The following is a 15,044-nucleotide window of genomic DNA, read 5'->3' as shown; positions in this document are numbered from 1 at the left end:
CATCCTAGTCCGAAGGGATTTCCAAGACTGCTAGAAATGCTCACCACACAGTGTTTTGCCTGACAATTGCTCTGTTTCTCTATTTCTCTGGGCATATAGTTACTGCTTTCAACCATGACTTTATCCCTGTTTTTAAATTAGAGGTGGAAACTCTGGGGTAAGAGGTTCAAAGACTTTGTTTAAGTCCTGGGAAACAAGTCAGTAGCGGGATTATGAAGGAACTGAAAAGTGCTTAGCCAAGATTAAGAATTTCTTTGCCTGAAGTAAATTCCAAGGATTGTGCTTCCAGATAAGGGTTATAGTTGAAGAAAGGGAAGATGCTTCCCCTGTAGTTATCCCTGAACAAGAACTAGCCAACCGTGAAGTGTTGAAGGAGGATGAAATTTGAAAATTTCAAAGAGGCTGCTTGTTCCAGAGGTTCCTGGAGAGGCTGCCCATCAGGTGGGAAGCGCACTGGTCTGATGACATGAGAGTGGGTTCTACTCCATCACCTGGCTAACCTGCTGTGTGGACTTTCCCAGTCACTTAATCTCTCTTGCTATCAGTTTTGTTCAGTTTTGTTACCTCTTGTATGGAAGAGTGAGCTAAGTGTTAAGATTGTTCTGTCCTATGTGCTTAGTATTTTGAGGACTCGACATCTGTAGGTTAGAAGGTGCCTGGTTTTTGCACTTACGGTTTATATCCTTTGCTCTATCTCCTAAGCCAAGAATAAACCCATGCTGCGGTTACATTTCTTTGTATACCTTCCTGGGTTCTGTCTTCCTCCGCACACCCTGCTAGAAGAAGGCAGGATAAGTAATGCAGACATACTTACATATGTGTATGGGGAGGCCAGGCAACTGCCTCATTCAGTGCTCAATTCCTGGTTTTTCAGGGAATGCTGAAAACAAGTAGAATCTCTGATATTCTTGAGGCTGAGGCTTTGACTAGACAGGACTTTTAAGATGGCCATTTCACTTAAGCTGACCAGTCAGTTTGTTCAGGGAGCCAGTCAATTTAATCCAACTTTCATTTGAATGGTTTTACAGATGTCCAGGCTAATTCATCATCTTACCCTAGACAGGCCCAGGTAGTACTGATCTAGATTTCAGCAAGTGTGATAATAGGGAAAAATAGAGTTCCAAGAACTCTCCCTCTTAACTGCACAATGACAGCTGATAGGCGCCCTTCACTTGCTGTGTATAGTGCTTTAGCCTAAAGACTTTCAGGTGAGTATGCCTTTCAAGCCCCCTTCCCCTTTATCTGTTGCACCTCTAGCCGCCCCTAGTGCCACGCAAATGTTGTGTGTGTGGTATATGACCAGTATTATGCCAGAAGTTAACAGGAGAGCCTTTCTACACTGCTACCTCCTATCCCTTCAAAAAACAGCAAAGAACGTGTTAATCTTAGCAGAGGATGTTGAGACAGGCCTTTATCTTGGGATACAGAGATTCAAGGTCATAGAGCCAGAGTCTGGCAAAATGCAAGTCACCCTATGTTCTCTTGGATTTTTTTTTTCTCTTGGATTTTAGAAGTAGGTATTTTTTATGTTAAGATATTTTAATTTACAAAGGTAGGAATTTTCTGTTTTAACTTAAACCTAAAAAAAATACATGTGCATATGTACATTCATATGAAGATTTGTTAAAAATGCCTATTTTCCTTCAGTAGACCTGTTTGCACCTAAATATCTCGAAATGCCAGTTGTTTTAATGAATTAATCCTTTTGCAATAATCTGGCTGGTTAATTCAGTTGAAATGGTCTCATGATGCTACCACGAGATCCTAAGGGTGGTTGTGGCATGGAAATATCTTTCATTCAACTGTTCTAAAATCACCCACAGGCTAAATTGGCTGCAGAAATATTCCTCATCATGACAATGTGCACATAGTATGTAGTCTGTTTCCATAAACACGGCGGAACCACACATTTCTTACAGTCTAAGCTCACAGTTCTGTATAGTTTGTTCAAATATTTTATTAAAAGCAAAAGTTACAGAATTATATTATGGAAATCCTTTGCTTAATGGGACATCATGATGTCCCTTCCTCATTATTGCGTGTTTTTGGGGGTAAATCTCTTTTGTCCATTTTTGAGAAATTAGAAAATATGTAAGAAAGCATTTAATGACTTGCTTTCCTAGAGGCTTATGTCTTGATAACAAGTCAGACTCCAATGGAGTAATTGTAATTGCTGTTGCATGAAATTATTTTTCTCTTAATATTGTTTACAACTGTATTCTTTCTTGAATTTTCTTCTTTCAGAGAAGAGTTCCAGTCACAAATGCATGTGTGATGCATTTTGACATTTACTGCTAAGATGAAATGCAGGAATGAAAACCACACATCCGTTTTAGTGTTCTCAGATGTGATTAGATATACCTTACCTATTTTTATGCTACTGACTTATAAGGAAAACAATATTAAGAAAGGGTAACTGTTAAACAGTTAGGACCTGCAACCTCAGGACTTCTGGGATGAACTGGAGTATCACAAGGAGAGATTTTATTACAGCATATTCACACCTCCGCTGAGCCCTCAGCCTTGACTCACATACATTTCTTTTATCGACGGTTGTCACCAGACCCTTTATCTCCCAGAATGGCGGACAGTCTTCCCACAGAGTTCGATGTGGTCATAATAGGGACAGGTCTACCTGAATCCATCCTGGCAGCTGCATGTTCAAGAAGTGGTCAGAGAGTTCTTCATCTTGATTCAAGAAGTTACTATGGAGGAAACTGGGCAAGTTTCAGCTTTTCGGGATTGCTCTCCTGGTTAAAGGAGCATCAGCAAAACGGTGACAATGCAGAAGAAAGCACTGCTTCATGGCAAGGCCTGGTGCATGAAACAGAAGAAGCCATTGCTCTTCGCAAGAAGGATGAAACCATTGAACACATAGAAGTTTTCTGTTATGCCAGTCAGGATATGGATGACAATATTGAAGAGATCAGTGCTCTGCAGAAAAATCCTTCCGCAGTAACATCTAAACCTCTGGATTCTGTGTGCTTGTCCGAAGAAACAAACTCATTACATGTTACTAGCTCTGAAACGCATGCCAAAGACACTCCAAAAAGTGATGAAGAGATTTCACTGGAAGTAACTGATGTAGAGGACATCTTGGCAGAAGAAAAATGTTGTGGAGATAAAACCTGTATAAACACAGCTTCAGGTGGAGATAAAGATGAAAACAAACCTATAGAGGAAGATAACACTGATCAACCAAAGAGAAATAGGATTACTTACTCTCAAATAGTTAAAGAAGGCAGGAGATTTAATATTGATTTGGTATCAAAGCTGCTGTATTCTCAAGGATTGCTAATCGATCTTTTAATCAAATCAAATGTTAGTCGTTATGCAGAATTTAAAAACGTCACTAGGATTCTTGCATTTCGCGAGGGAAAAGTAGAACAGGTGCCTTGTTCCAGAGCAGATGTCTTTAATAGCAAAGAACTCACTATGGTTGAAAAGAGGATACTGATGAAATTTCTTACATTTTGTTTAGACTATGAACAACATCCTGATCAATACCAAGCTTTTGTGCATTGCTCATTTTCAGATTACTTAAAAACTAAAAAATTAACCCCCAACCTCCAACATTTTGTGCTGCACTCAATTGCAATGACAGAGTCCTCTTGCACCACAATAGATGGCCTTAAAGCAACTAAAAACTTCCTTCGGTGTCTTGGACGGTTTGGCAACACTCCCTTTTTATTTCCCTTGTATGGCCAAGGAGAAATTCCCCAGTGTTTCTGCAGGATGTGTGCAGTTTTTGGTGGAATCTATTGTCTTCGCCATAAAGTTCAATGCCTTATAGTTGACAAAGAATCTGGAAGATGTAAAGCAATTATAGATCACTTAGATCAAAGAATAAATGCTAAATATTTTATTGTGGAGGATAGTTACCTTTCTGAGGAAACATGCTCAAATGTGCAATATAAGCAGATCTCCAGGGCAGTGCTCATTACAGATCAGTCTATACTCAAGAAGGCAGATTCAGATCAGCAAATTTCCATTTTGATAGTGCCTCCAATGGAATCAGGAACATGTGCTGTTCGTGTCACTGAATTATGTTCTTCAACCATGACATGCATGAAAGACACCTATCTGGTACATCTGACCTGTTCATCTTCTAAAACAGCAAGAGAAGACTTAGAGTCAGTAGTGAAGAAATTATTCACCCCATATACTGAAACAGAAATAGACAAGGAAGAACTCACAAAGCCAAGACTCTTGTGGGCTCTTTATTTTAATATGAGAGATTCCTCGGGAATCAGCAGAAGCTCATACAATGGCTTACCTTCCAATGTTTATGTCTGCTCTGGGCCTGACTGCGGACTGGGAAATGAGCACGCAGTCAAGCAAGCTGAAACACTTTTCCAGGAGATCTTTCCCAATGAAGACTTCTGCCCCCCACCTCCAAATCCAGAAGATATAATCTTTGATGGTGATGATAAGCAACCTGAGGCTCTTGGAACCAATAATATAATCATGGCCAAACCAGACTCCTCTGAGGAAAATAAAAACCCAGAAAGCCCAGAGAACCACCTTCAAAACTAGAAAGGAGCAAGCTGGAAATGCTCTTTTGGGCCTTCATCCTGACATCAGAATATTTTCATTTAAAGAACCATTTCCTATGTGATTAATAAGAATTGGTTATATGATGAATGCTATGCAGATGTTGTCTTTACTTCTATTTGAGACATTCAGTCACGGGATCTTGTTAACTTATCAGCAACTGATTGATTGATTATTGGACAAGGTTAGCTCTATTTTAGTATTGAGTATATAAGTGTGGGTTCCAAATTAGCAACTGTGCGTACTGGGAGGTAATACATGTCTGCTAATGATCTTCAGATTTATTAGTCTATAAAAACAATAATATCTAAGGAATAGTTTAGTTATTTTTGTAATTATTACAGTTGCTACCATGTCTGAATAGTTAAACACACAGAATAAATTATGTGGGTCTTTTGTATATAATACAAATGTACAGACATGGTGGTAGCAATAGCAACTTATGCAAGTGCCAAGTGTTAAAAGATTAGCTTTGCATGATCCTTTATTTGTGAAGGTGTAGTGTTTACAACACATTGTGCAGTTCAGTTCCCCTACTTGACCCTTACAAGCAGCAGGGCAGTGACACCACCAGTCTTCTGTATTACAAAAAGTGTTGGACAGTTCATCTAGTCATTGAAGAGCTCATTCTTGGAAAGTTTGTCCCAAAGGAAATCTAAGGGTAAGGTTAGTTCTGGTTTAATACTTCAGAAAATTCCTGCAGAGCCTTGTGCTGGCACCTAAAAGAAAAGAACTTCCAACAACTAATTCAGGTCAAGAGAAAAAAAAAAAAAAAAAAATATATATATATATATATATATATATATATATATATATATAGAAAAGGTACCTCAGGTTGGCTGTTTTGAAATTCCTAAGAAGAAATGGAGTGAGGCATTTCTAACCTGGGATACCAATGGCTTTTCAAAGCCATCCATAGATTTCCCAAGGTTTCTTAGTGTGAGTTATATCACCTTGTTGGTGCTACCACTTTAATTACAGCACCGACTATAAGGGGTAGTAGTCAATCAAAGGAGGATTTAACCATGTCCCCTCCCTTTTGTCCCACCTCAAAACTAGTGAGGTAACTGCCTCTGTGATCACTTCTGCCTCTCAGCTGTTATCTAGAGAACAAAACCCTTTTTTTCCAGAACCAGCAGAAGTCAAAACTGTTGTACTTCAGTGGAGTTGTCAGAAGAGGTAAAATGCCCCCTTCAGTCTCCTGTTTTCCGTTCCTCAGAATGGTAATCCTATAGAAGGGAGCCCTCCAGAGCTAATTTTTGTTCTGGAAGAGAGCATTTACTATGTGCTAGGCACTTTTGCTTTCTAGTTACAGTTTCTCAACCACGCTTTGAGGCTGATAGTATTGAATACATTTTTAAAGAAGAGGTAAAGAGTAAAGATGAGTGTTAATAATTGTCCAGGGTCTGATATGTAGAAGAGCCAACATTGGGATCCAAGTTTTGAAGTCCTTCCGCTAACATTAACTGTTAGAAGAATGCAGGTGCTGCTTATGAAAGTTCATGCAGTGTTGCCAGTGAAGCAGAGTAGACAGACTCCAGTCTTTCAGCTTATTCTCAGATCAGGAAATGTGAAGATTAGGATTAATTAAAAATAAATACACTTTAGAGGTAAGGAGCTCACGGAAAGCAGAATTTGGCTAAATTTTAACTAATGCTTTTTAATAACCTATCTTTTAATCTGAACAACATGTTCTAAAAATACACAGATGTTACTAGGCCAAAATAAGCTATGAATAGTCTTTTGTTGCTCTTCTATATGTGAGGAAAATGAAACCAAGATTTAAGTAATTTACAGCTTATTGAAAATAGAGAAGTCATGACTTGGTATTAATATTTACGCATTTTTTTAAAATGGCAAAGTGGTTTTATTGGTTATATCCTAAGATTTGAACCTATCAAAATAATTGCACCATCTGTAAAACAAATGATATTTGAAATAGAATTTTTGTGAAGATTGTTATGTAATGTGTTTGAAATCATATCCAAAGGAATGCCACTAGGTGACATTAATAGGTAGATTTACTACACTTCTGCTTAACATTCCCACTGATATTTTATATAATTTGACAGAATTGTGGCAAATCAAGAAAATAGGCAAGGAAAGATAGATTTATCTTTTTAACTTAGGAAAAAAATGAGAGTCTTGCCCTTTAAATCCTAAAGTAACCTTTTTAAATATACTATGCTATGTAGGAAGCTTAAGACTAATAAACCAGTTGGAAAGAAATAATTATGTGATAACTACCGGGTGGAAAGACTAACTGGATGTCCGTATGAAAAAAAGAACTAGGCCCACTTTACATGTGATAAGATAATTCATTCTGTATGAATTAAAATGTTGATTTTAAAGATAAAAATAAAAATACTACAATTCTCATCCCAGTATTACTAAAGGAGCTTTATGGCAGTGAAAAATATTGGCAAGGAAGGTGAAATCAACTAAAGAAAAATGAAAATTGGACACTAAATAGGAAAAAGATAAAAAAAGAAGAGACTGGATTTAAAAAAGCTACTTGCATTCTACATGGATAATGTGCTTAATATTTTTTTTAAAAGGAGATGCAAAACCATAAAGTTTCTACTCTTTATGAAGCAAATTTAAGAAAGGATAGAGTACACATGAGAAGATACAAATAAAAGTCAATTCTTGAAATGATATTCAGGTTTACTAGTATTAAAAATACAAATTGTAACAACTTTGACGTAGTTTATGCTATTAACATTTTAAAGCTCATGTGTTTCTACCAGCAATATTATTTTAGTAATTTTTAAAAGAACTATTTAGATGAATATAACAGGAGCTTTGTAACCAGTTTATTTTTTGGCTAGATGAAGTCATTTTGAGCAGCATACACCCAGGAAAATATTTAGAAGAGAAAATAAGCTACATGAACAAAGATACTTTTAGCAACTCCATTCATACGGGTTTTTAAAAAGTCTAGTAATTGGGAAATGGATAAGTAAATTATGATGTATTGGTATTGCTGTTGTAGATTGTTACGTAGTCATTAAATGATATTGATATATGTGAAATTGTATGAAAAATGTTAAATGAGATTAAAAAGTGTTAAAACATTTTATGTACTGATTATATTTGTGTAAAAATTTAGGTGTCTACATTGAAAAGAATCAGAAGAAAACATGTAATTAGAGTTTAACAATAAGGGGTTCTTTTTTTCTGTAAAATTTGATGTGTATAATACAAATAAAAGAATAATTGGCAAAGTGATTACTTGAATTGGTGAGAAAGTTACTTTTTGGAAACAAGATTCTTCAAATTAAAAAATAGTATTTTAGAAAATTTAATTTCAAAAGGTAATCTCCAAAAATGTGGACAGAAAATTTCACAACTTTTGATGGAAAGGACTTCTTGGTTAAGATGGATTTTATATCTTGTATCTTTTCTCAGTTGCCCAGCATTAAGAAATAAGGTAGATTGTGACAGCCACTTTTAAAAAAAATGGAAAACCCAGAATCAGTGGGTTTATAGAAATAGTATTAAGGCATCCTAGGACATCAGTATGAAAATATTACATACTAATTAAAAAGTATGGCCCCAAACCCAGGAATACAGTCATCATTTGGTAGTCTTGGAGGCCAAGGAAATGATGGATTTGGATTCATAGACATAGCCAAGCCTCTGAGGAGTGTTCTCAGGGAGACCAGCTAAAGACAGATCTCAGGTCTGAGGAGACCTTTCTTCCTGTCAGCCTGACAGGTCTGAAGCAAGGTGACTGAATTCAAATATCAGTTGAAGATCAACTGTGAGTTATGAATTGACATTCTAAGAATTCAAAAGAGAGAAAACGAGTAAGTTCTGTACCTGAGAACCATTCTGTTGGAGAACGAACATGCCTTTTTACCTTAATGAGAATATAAGATGTTTTCCATCCCTTATACTCCCTACTATAACTACCACCATGCCCTTCCCCCAAAAGAAAAAGAAACAAATCTGATTTGAGATGCACAGCCTTCCTTTCAAGGGTGTCCAAGGCTTGTACTGCAGTCAGAAACAAATAGCGTAAGAGTTAAAAGGTCAGTACCTTCTGGAGTCTATTTCAGCTGCCATTCAGTTAATTAAGTTTCTCACATTAATCAGAGGGGGTTTTTGTGTTGCTTGGGGGAAAACATGAAGAGAAGGTACAAGAGATTGGATCCCAGGGACCCAGGGCACTGAGAGCTCAGGGTGTCAGTAGTGTAAATAAACCAAAACGAAACAGAAGGTGAAGTTCCAAGGCCAAGAAATTCTGATTAGGATGAGTTTTACTTCCTTCCTCGGAAGATTTTTAAATTTTTATGCCAGTTTTACCTTCATTATAAAGAGGCATTGTGTCTAGTATAGTTCTTACTCTCTTAATCTAATGTATTCACATTTCAACAGCAGGGGACACAGTACGGCCAGCTCTCTGTAAGGTATGAACAAAGACCCTGACTGAGCTGAAAGAATTGGACTCTAACATGCATGTTATGAGAGCAGTTGTGCCACAGCACTGGTAGGAACAATGCCTTTTCTCTTGACAACCACATTTCCTTTCATGAACCTCAGGACCACTATGTCAGGTAAGAAGGGACAGGTATTTATGCCCATTTTTGAGGTAAGACTTGGAGGAATTGAGTGAGTGACCTGGACCACCCCTAGCAAGTATGGAAATCCACTGATGAGGATTGCAGTGTAACTGCCAGGTTGCCTCCGTGTCAGCAGAGCTGTGTGTTGCATGTATGAGTGTGTCACACAGAAACCACTACTTTTTAATAAAAGTGGCTCCTAGAATTTTAGAGTACATGTATTTTTCAACAAATAGCAAACTCTTCCTATAAATTAAGATTTGTGTGATTAAAGTGGGTTCAATGGTTTGGGAGAGGGCAAAGGGAGTTGATTATTTGAGGTCATACCCGAAATCAAAGCAGACTATGTCATTATCCCAGCATTTATTTCAAGAGCTTCATTTCTTTATAGGCAGTGTCTACTGGTTCCTGCTGCTGTCCTATGATTCTGACATTTTCCTGTTGCTAAATAGGTATTTAACCCTGACACACTCTGAACACCTAATATGAATAAAGGTGCGTACATCATCAGAGGAAACCATGAGCGGCTTCAGAAATACAGGGTTGATAAAGTATGATAGGAAGATAAAATACCTGTTTGTAGTTCAGTTGGGAGATAATCTTTAGGCACATTCTAATTTTAAAGAAATAGGAATCATTGGGCACATTACTGCTAGTTCTTTTTATTACTTAGCATATGATTAAAGCCCTGCCTGGAGTACCCCATTGTCTGAGACTTATTTGTTCCTTTATTTATTCATCCCTTATACTTCAAAATAACAAATATTACTAATGCAGTATGGGGAAGTATTTTTTTTTTCAGCATTAAAAGTTAATTTTATCATTATGTGTAACTTTAAAGTTTTTATCCCAATTTCAGCATCTCTATTACCATTATAAAGAGAATCTGGGACAGGGGGTATCCTGCTAAGGAAGACCAGGGAATCTTGTCTTCAGGCAATTAATTTAACTTAATTTCCCAAAATGACTTCAGTGAAGTACTACAAGAAATGAGATGTATGTTTGTCTGTTCCTTTCTTTATAATGGCCTCTGTTGAAACATCAACCAGGTGTTTCTTAAACAGAAAAAGCAACAGGTGTGAACTACACTAGAAGTCATTTGTCATGAGATTATAATCTCCTTTAAAACAAAGTCTAAGTGTGCTGTAACTCTACATGCTCTACAGATTTGCTGGTTGAAAGGCCAGCTGGCACCTTAGCTTTAGGATGTCCCCCAGTTGCTGTGCTACATCTTTCCATGTCACCCCTTTACCTTCATCACCCCATTCCACACAGAGGACCAGTGGGGCCAATATATGTCAGAACCATGGTCCCGGGTTCTTTTTAAATACTTAAAAATAGGGAACATTTAAATAATCTGTAAAATCTTCCACCTAATACTTTTACTAATTTTTTCCCATCAAAGCAGTCATTCCCTTTGGGAGAATTTTGACAATGTCTGGAGACATTTTTGGTTGTGAAAAGTACAAAACTAGCAAGGGGTGCCAATAGCATCTAGTGTGTAGAGGGCAGGGATGCTGCTGAACATCCTACAATGCACAAGACAGCACCCCTCAAGAAAGAATTATCCAGCCCCAAATGTCAATAGTGCTAAGGTTGAGAAACTTGTTATTAAAGTTTTGAATAATTATAATGAATCTGTTTTTCTTTCTTTTACCTTTTTTCTCAACATCTGAGTATACATGCTTCTTCAACAGGGTCATTGTTGGTAGGAACTGCTGTCTTGGCTGCTCCTCTACATGCTGCCTCCCTCAATTATCAACAGTAACTTCCTTCTGAAGCTTTATGATAACTCAAACTCCAAAATAAAATTCAGAGAATTAGGCAATGTATCTCATCCTGCCCCAATTGTCAGTATAGATTAGATATTTCATGGGTTTTTTAAAAAATTCATTACATCCAGAAATAGAATACTGCAAAGCATTTCTAGAAATGAGAGGATGACGTCTTGTTTATTTTAGTGTTTTTTTGTTAATACTTCCTTGTTATCTTTTTAGATGATATCTTTATATATATTGCAAAAATATAGCTCAAAATCAATGTAAACATATTTTAATATACATTTCTTTTGGAGGGGTACCTTTCTCTTGACAGGCTATAGGCAGATTAATCAAATTACATGTATACAATAATACCCTGTGAGTTTCAGAGAATCCAATCCAAGACTAAATAAACTACCCATAATTGAGTTGTACCCACAATCATCCTCACTAATGGTTCACCAAGCAATGAGACAATGTAGCAGCTGGACATTTTATAAACAGAGGTTGTCTATAGATGATACCTAAATTACGATGGGATGGGTCAGTATTCTTAATGCAGGGAAGAACTTTACATAAATTGCACTGCAGAGAGAAACATAAGGTTCAGTACAATGCAGCATTTCTTGAACATTGTCCCCCGGTTGCTGTGCTAGACTCTGGGAATGCAGACTTAATAAGTGTAGCTAGGACTCTCCTCATGCCAAGCACTGTTCTAAGTGTTTGCTGTATTTATCTTACTTAATCCTCATATTAGCCCAGTTGGGTAGGTTCTCATTATCCTCGTATTGCAGATGGGAAAACATACTGCGAAGACAAAAAAACACACAGCTGGTAAGTGACAGAGCTGGGCCTCAGTTCCAGGAAGTTCGACTCCAGAACCACATGCTGCGACAGGGATGTGACGTGGGGTCTTCAGAGAGGGCTCAGAGCAAGTCCAGGTACAAGTAACTGCTCATGTGCCAGGAACTGTTTTAATTTCTTTATACATATTATCTCATTTTTAAGATAGGTATTGATGAGGCAGGTATTGATGTTCCACATGTAGATGAGAAATCAAAGATATAGAACTGATAAGTAGTGGAACTCCCACTTCATTGGGGCTGACATTGGTGCACATTAAGCACTCCATTAATTAGGCCATGATCATTTTTGTGATATAGACCAACTTCAGTGGATGCACAGAGTATTTTGTCTTACTAGGGAAATCTAGGAAGCCTTCATGAAAGAAAAATCTGGGGCTCTTAAGGTTGAGTAGGATGTCTATGGGCCAAAATGGAGAACATTCTACATAGAAGAGCAGAAACAGGCATGGGGGCATTGAGGTCGTTTGCATAGCTAGAGCAGTGGCCTGGTGTGGGGAGCTGGGGCACAGGGGTAGGGCCCAGCACATCAGCCATGTTGAACCATACTCATTATCATAGTCTTAAATACCAGGAGACTTGTATTAAGTGGATAAAAAGGAGCTGTTGAAGTTTTTCTAGGTGAGGCTTGTGTTTAAAAGCATACATGTTGGCCATGTGAAGGGAAGCTGGGAGGGTGCAAAGATGCTGCAAATGGCTGGGAAGGAGGAAGAAATGGTATAGCCTGGGCAGAGCAAGGTTGTAAGAATGCAACAGGCAGAGAAAAATGTGGACATAGAAATGTAGGACCTGGAAAATGAATGCTATGGATAAGTAGAAAAAGGAGCTGAAAATGACTAAAATTTCAGCATTAGTACTTGAATGAGTGGAACACATTTAACCAAAATTGGGAGTAGGTTTTAAGGAAAAGGTTGGTTGTGCAAGGTGATCAGGAGGCAAGAGGTAGTTCTGGAAGGTCTTAGAGGATTTTTCATGCAAGGGAGGTTTTTTTTTTAATTTTTTTTATTGGAGTTCAATTTGCCAACATATAGCATAATACCCAGTGCTCATCCCATCAAGTGCCCCCCTCAGTGCCCATCACCCAGTCACCCCAACCCCCTGCTCACCTCCCCTTCCACTACCCCTTGTTCATTTCCCAGAGTTAGGTGTGTCTCATGTTTTGTCACCCTCACTGATATTTTCACTCATTTTCTCTCCTTTCCCTTTATTCCCTTTCACTAATTTTTATATTCCCCAAATGAATGAAACCATATAATGTTTGTCCTTTTCCGATTGACTTATTTCACTCAGCATAATACCCTCCAGGTCCACCCACATTGAAGCAAATGGTGGGTATTTGTCATTTCTAATGGCTGAGTAAAATTCCATTGTATACATAGACCACATCTTTATCCATTCATCTTCCGATGGACACCGAGGCTCCTTCCACAATTTGGCTATTGTGGACATTAATGCAAGGAAATTTTGACTTTGTCCTACTGGCATAGCATTTCTTGTCATTAAACAAGAAAATGGGCTACATCTGGGTATATATAGAGGGGGAATCCAAGAGTGGCAAAAATGTAGAAAGGAGACCAGACAGACAGCTATTGAAAGATTTGAGCAAGAGATGTTGAGTCTGAACTGGGATCCTAGCAGGTAGGATAGAGGACAGAGTTGAGAACGACTAGGCACATTAAATCATGACTCAGTGATTGATTGGATTGATTCTCAACTGTCTTCTGATTTCTCTTGCTTTCTTGTAGCACTATTGGATGTGAGAAGGAGCTGGTAGATAGGGACATGTTGGGAATGCAAATATGGCGCTCTGCTGGGTTTGATGTAGTAACTCCTGCCGCTGGGTTAGTCCCAGACTGGGAAGATTCCTTTTCTAGAATTCCTGGGTATACATGGGCTTGTTAAGCCTCAAGGATGTGTCAAAGACTGCCAGTCCATTGATTACTGGAGAGTCCATCTAAGAATTAGGCCACATAGGAGCAACCAAGCGAATGACGGAAGGAGAGAGACAGCACTTTGATTAATTATTTCAGGTCCCTAGTTTACATGGCTTGTGCTTTATTTCTATTGGACAACATGCCTGCAGCCAGTGCCACTGTAGACTTCTCAGTTACATGAAATAATCCAGTTTCTTTTTCCCTAAAGGAAGAAAAAAAAAAAAAAGGTGACATAGAAGTAGGAAAAGAGGTATGAGAGGGGTTCTAGAAGCCAAAGGGAGTTTCAAAAAGATCCTGGTCTAAAATGTAGGTATTACAAAGGGGTTGGGTAAGTGAATGTTTTAGCAATTGATTGATTTATTGGTTGATAAAATTCTAGAACAATAGTTTTAAACTAGACTATGAATCAAATGAAAATGTCTTTAAAATACAGATTACCAGGCACCACTCTTGTTTTCTGGGTTGATGAGTATATAGGGGGCAACTATAATTGATTGCTGGGTGGGTGGTGGGTTGTCATGCATTGTGACATAAGTAAGTGGGAATAAAACAAGTATCTGATGATACAGTAGGGGAGATTTAATGTATCTTCTGGTGTATGTTTTGGCAAGTTGTATTACAAACATTAAAATTTTGTGCACCTTCTTAACCAACAATTACATTGCCAAGAATTTATCCTAAGGAGGTAATCATAGATGTAGGGAAATTTATAGCTAATGGATTATAATGTCCATGGCTAATGCTTATTAAGTGTGTACCACATGCTAGTTACTGTTAGAAGTGCTTCATGTGTATTAACTCTTAAACTTTTTCCCAACTCTGGATACTACTATTGCCCCATTATTCAGTTAAAAAGAGTAAAGTACCAAGAGATTAATTTGTTCAAAGTTTCATAAAAAGTGGAGTATTCAGAGCCTGAACCCAGCACTCTTGATGGTTATGTCATACCATCTCTCCTCACAGCCTTGTTAGAAAAGTCAAAATCTGAAAGTAATCTAAAGACCTGTAGTGTGACATCTAAGAGCACTGTTGATTCTGAAATCAACACAACAGCAAGCAAATCATCCAGGAATCAGACTCTGAAAGCAGTCTTTACCTCCTCTTGACCCTATTGATGATCACAACAAATCCCATCATACCTCACATCCCTGGTGAGGTCAGCTGGTGCCGAAAGGGAAAGCCTCTTCAGCCCACGATGACTCACCTCTTTATGGCTCAATGCATTTCTTGATCTGATCCAATCCTGAGCTTCTGCCATGTGTGCTCAACCTCCCCTCATAAGCAGCAAACTCTTCTGTATCTTCAGCATCTTCTCTGAACATTTTTCTTCACTTCCTTAGTTTCCTTTAACCCTGGAAGACCCCA

General features: G+C 37.9%; 2 protein-coding genes across 7 annotated transcripts in view; both read left to right on the top strand.

Annotated features, from left to right (window-relative positions):
• Window positions 1-15,044, top strand: part of OPN3 (opsin 3) — a 49,456-nt gene that overhangs the window by 2,106 nt on the left and 32,306 nt on the right. The window contains exon 2 of one of the 3 annotated variants that reach the window (XM_038542684.1): window positions 2,245-2,380. The exons of the other annotated variants lie outside the window; for them this stretch is intronic. Within the exon in view, the coding sequence (XP_038398612.1) occupies window positions 2,245-2,285 (41 nt within the window). The 3' untranslated portion in view covers window positions 2,286-2,380. Of the gene's footprint in view, window positions 1-2,244; window positions 2,381-15,044 lie in introns of those variants that run through there. 3 annotated transcript variants of the gene reach the window in all.
• On the top strand, window positions 2,552-11,824 carry CHML (CHM like Rab escort protein). 4 transcript variants are annotated; one of them, XR_005362177.1, is made up of 4 exons: window positions 2,552-4,738; window positions 8,938-9,116; window positions 9,514-9,617; window positions 11,677-11,824. XR_005362177.1 is itself a non-coding variant. In XM_038542682.1 (1 exon), the coding sequence occupies exon 1, from the start codon at window positions 2,581-2,583 to the stop codon at window positions 4,534-4,536; it is 1,956 nt and encodes a 651-aa protein (XP_038398610.1). In that variant the 5' UTR covers window positions 2,552-2,580; the 3' UTR covers window positions 4,537-5,319. The 4 variants fall into 4 exon arrangements, 1 of the variants encoding a protein (XP_038398610.1); XR_005362178.1 differs by having other exon boundaries at window positions 8,941-9,116; window positions 11,677-11,823; XR_005362179.1 differs by lacking the exon at window positions 9,514-9,617 and having other exon boundaries at window positions 11,677-11,823.

The sequence above is a fragment of the Canis lupus genome, chromosome 7, assembly GCF_011100685.1.
Source record: "Canis lupus familiaris isolate Mischka breed German Shepherd chromosome 7, alternate assembly UU_Cfam_GSD_1.0, whole genome shotgun sequence".
Classification (NCBI taxonomy): domain Eukaryota; kingdom Metazoa; phylum Chordata; class Mammalia; order Carnivora; family Canidae; genus Canis; species Canis lupus.
This window is presented reverse-complemented; position numbering and strand designations above follow the sequence as displayed.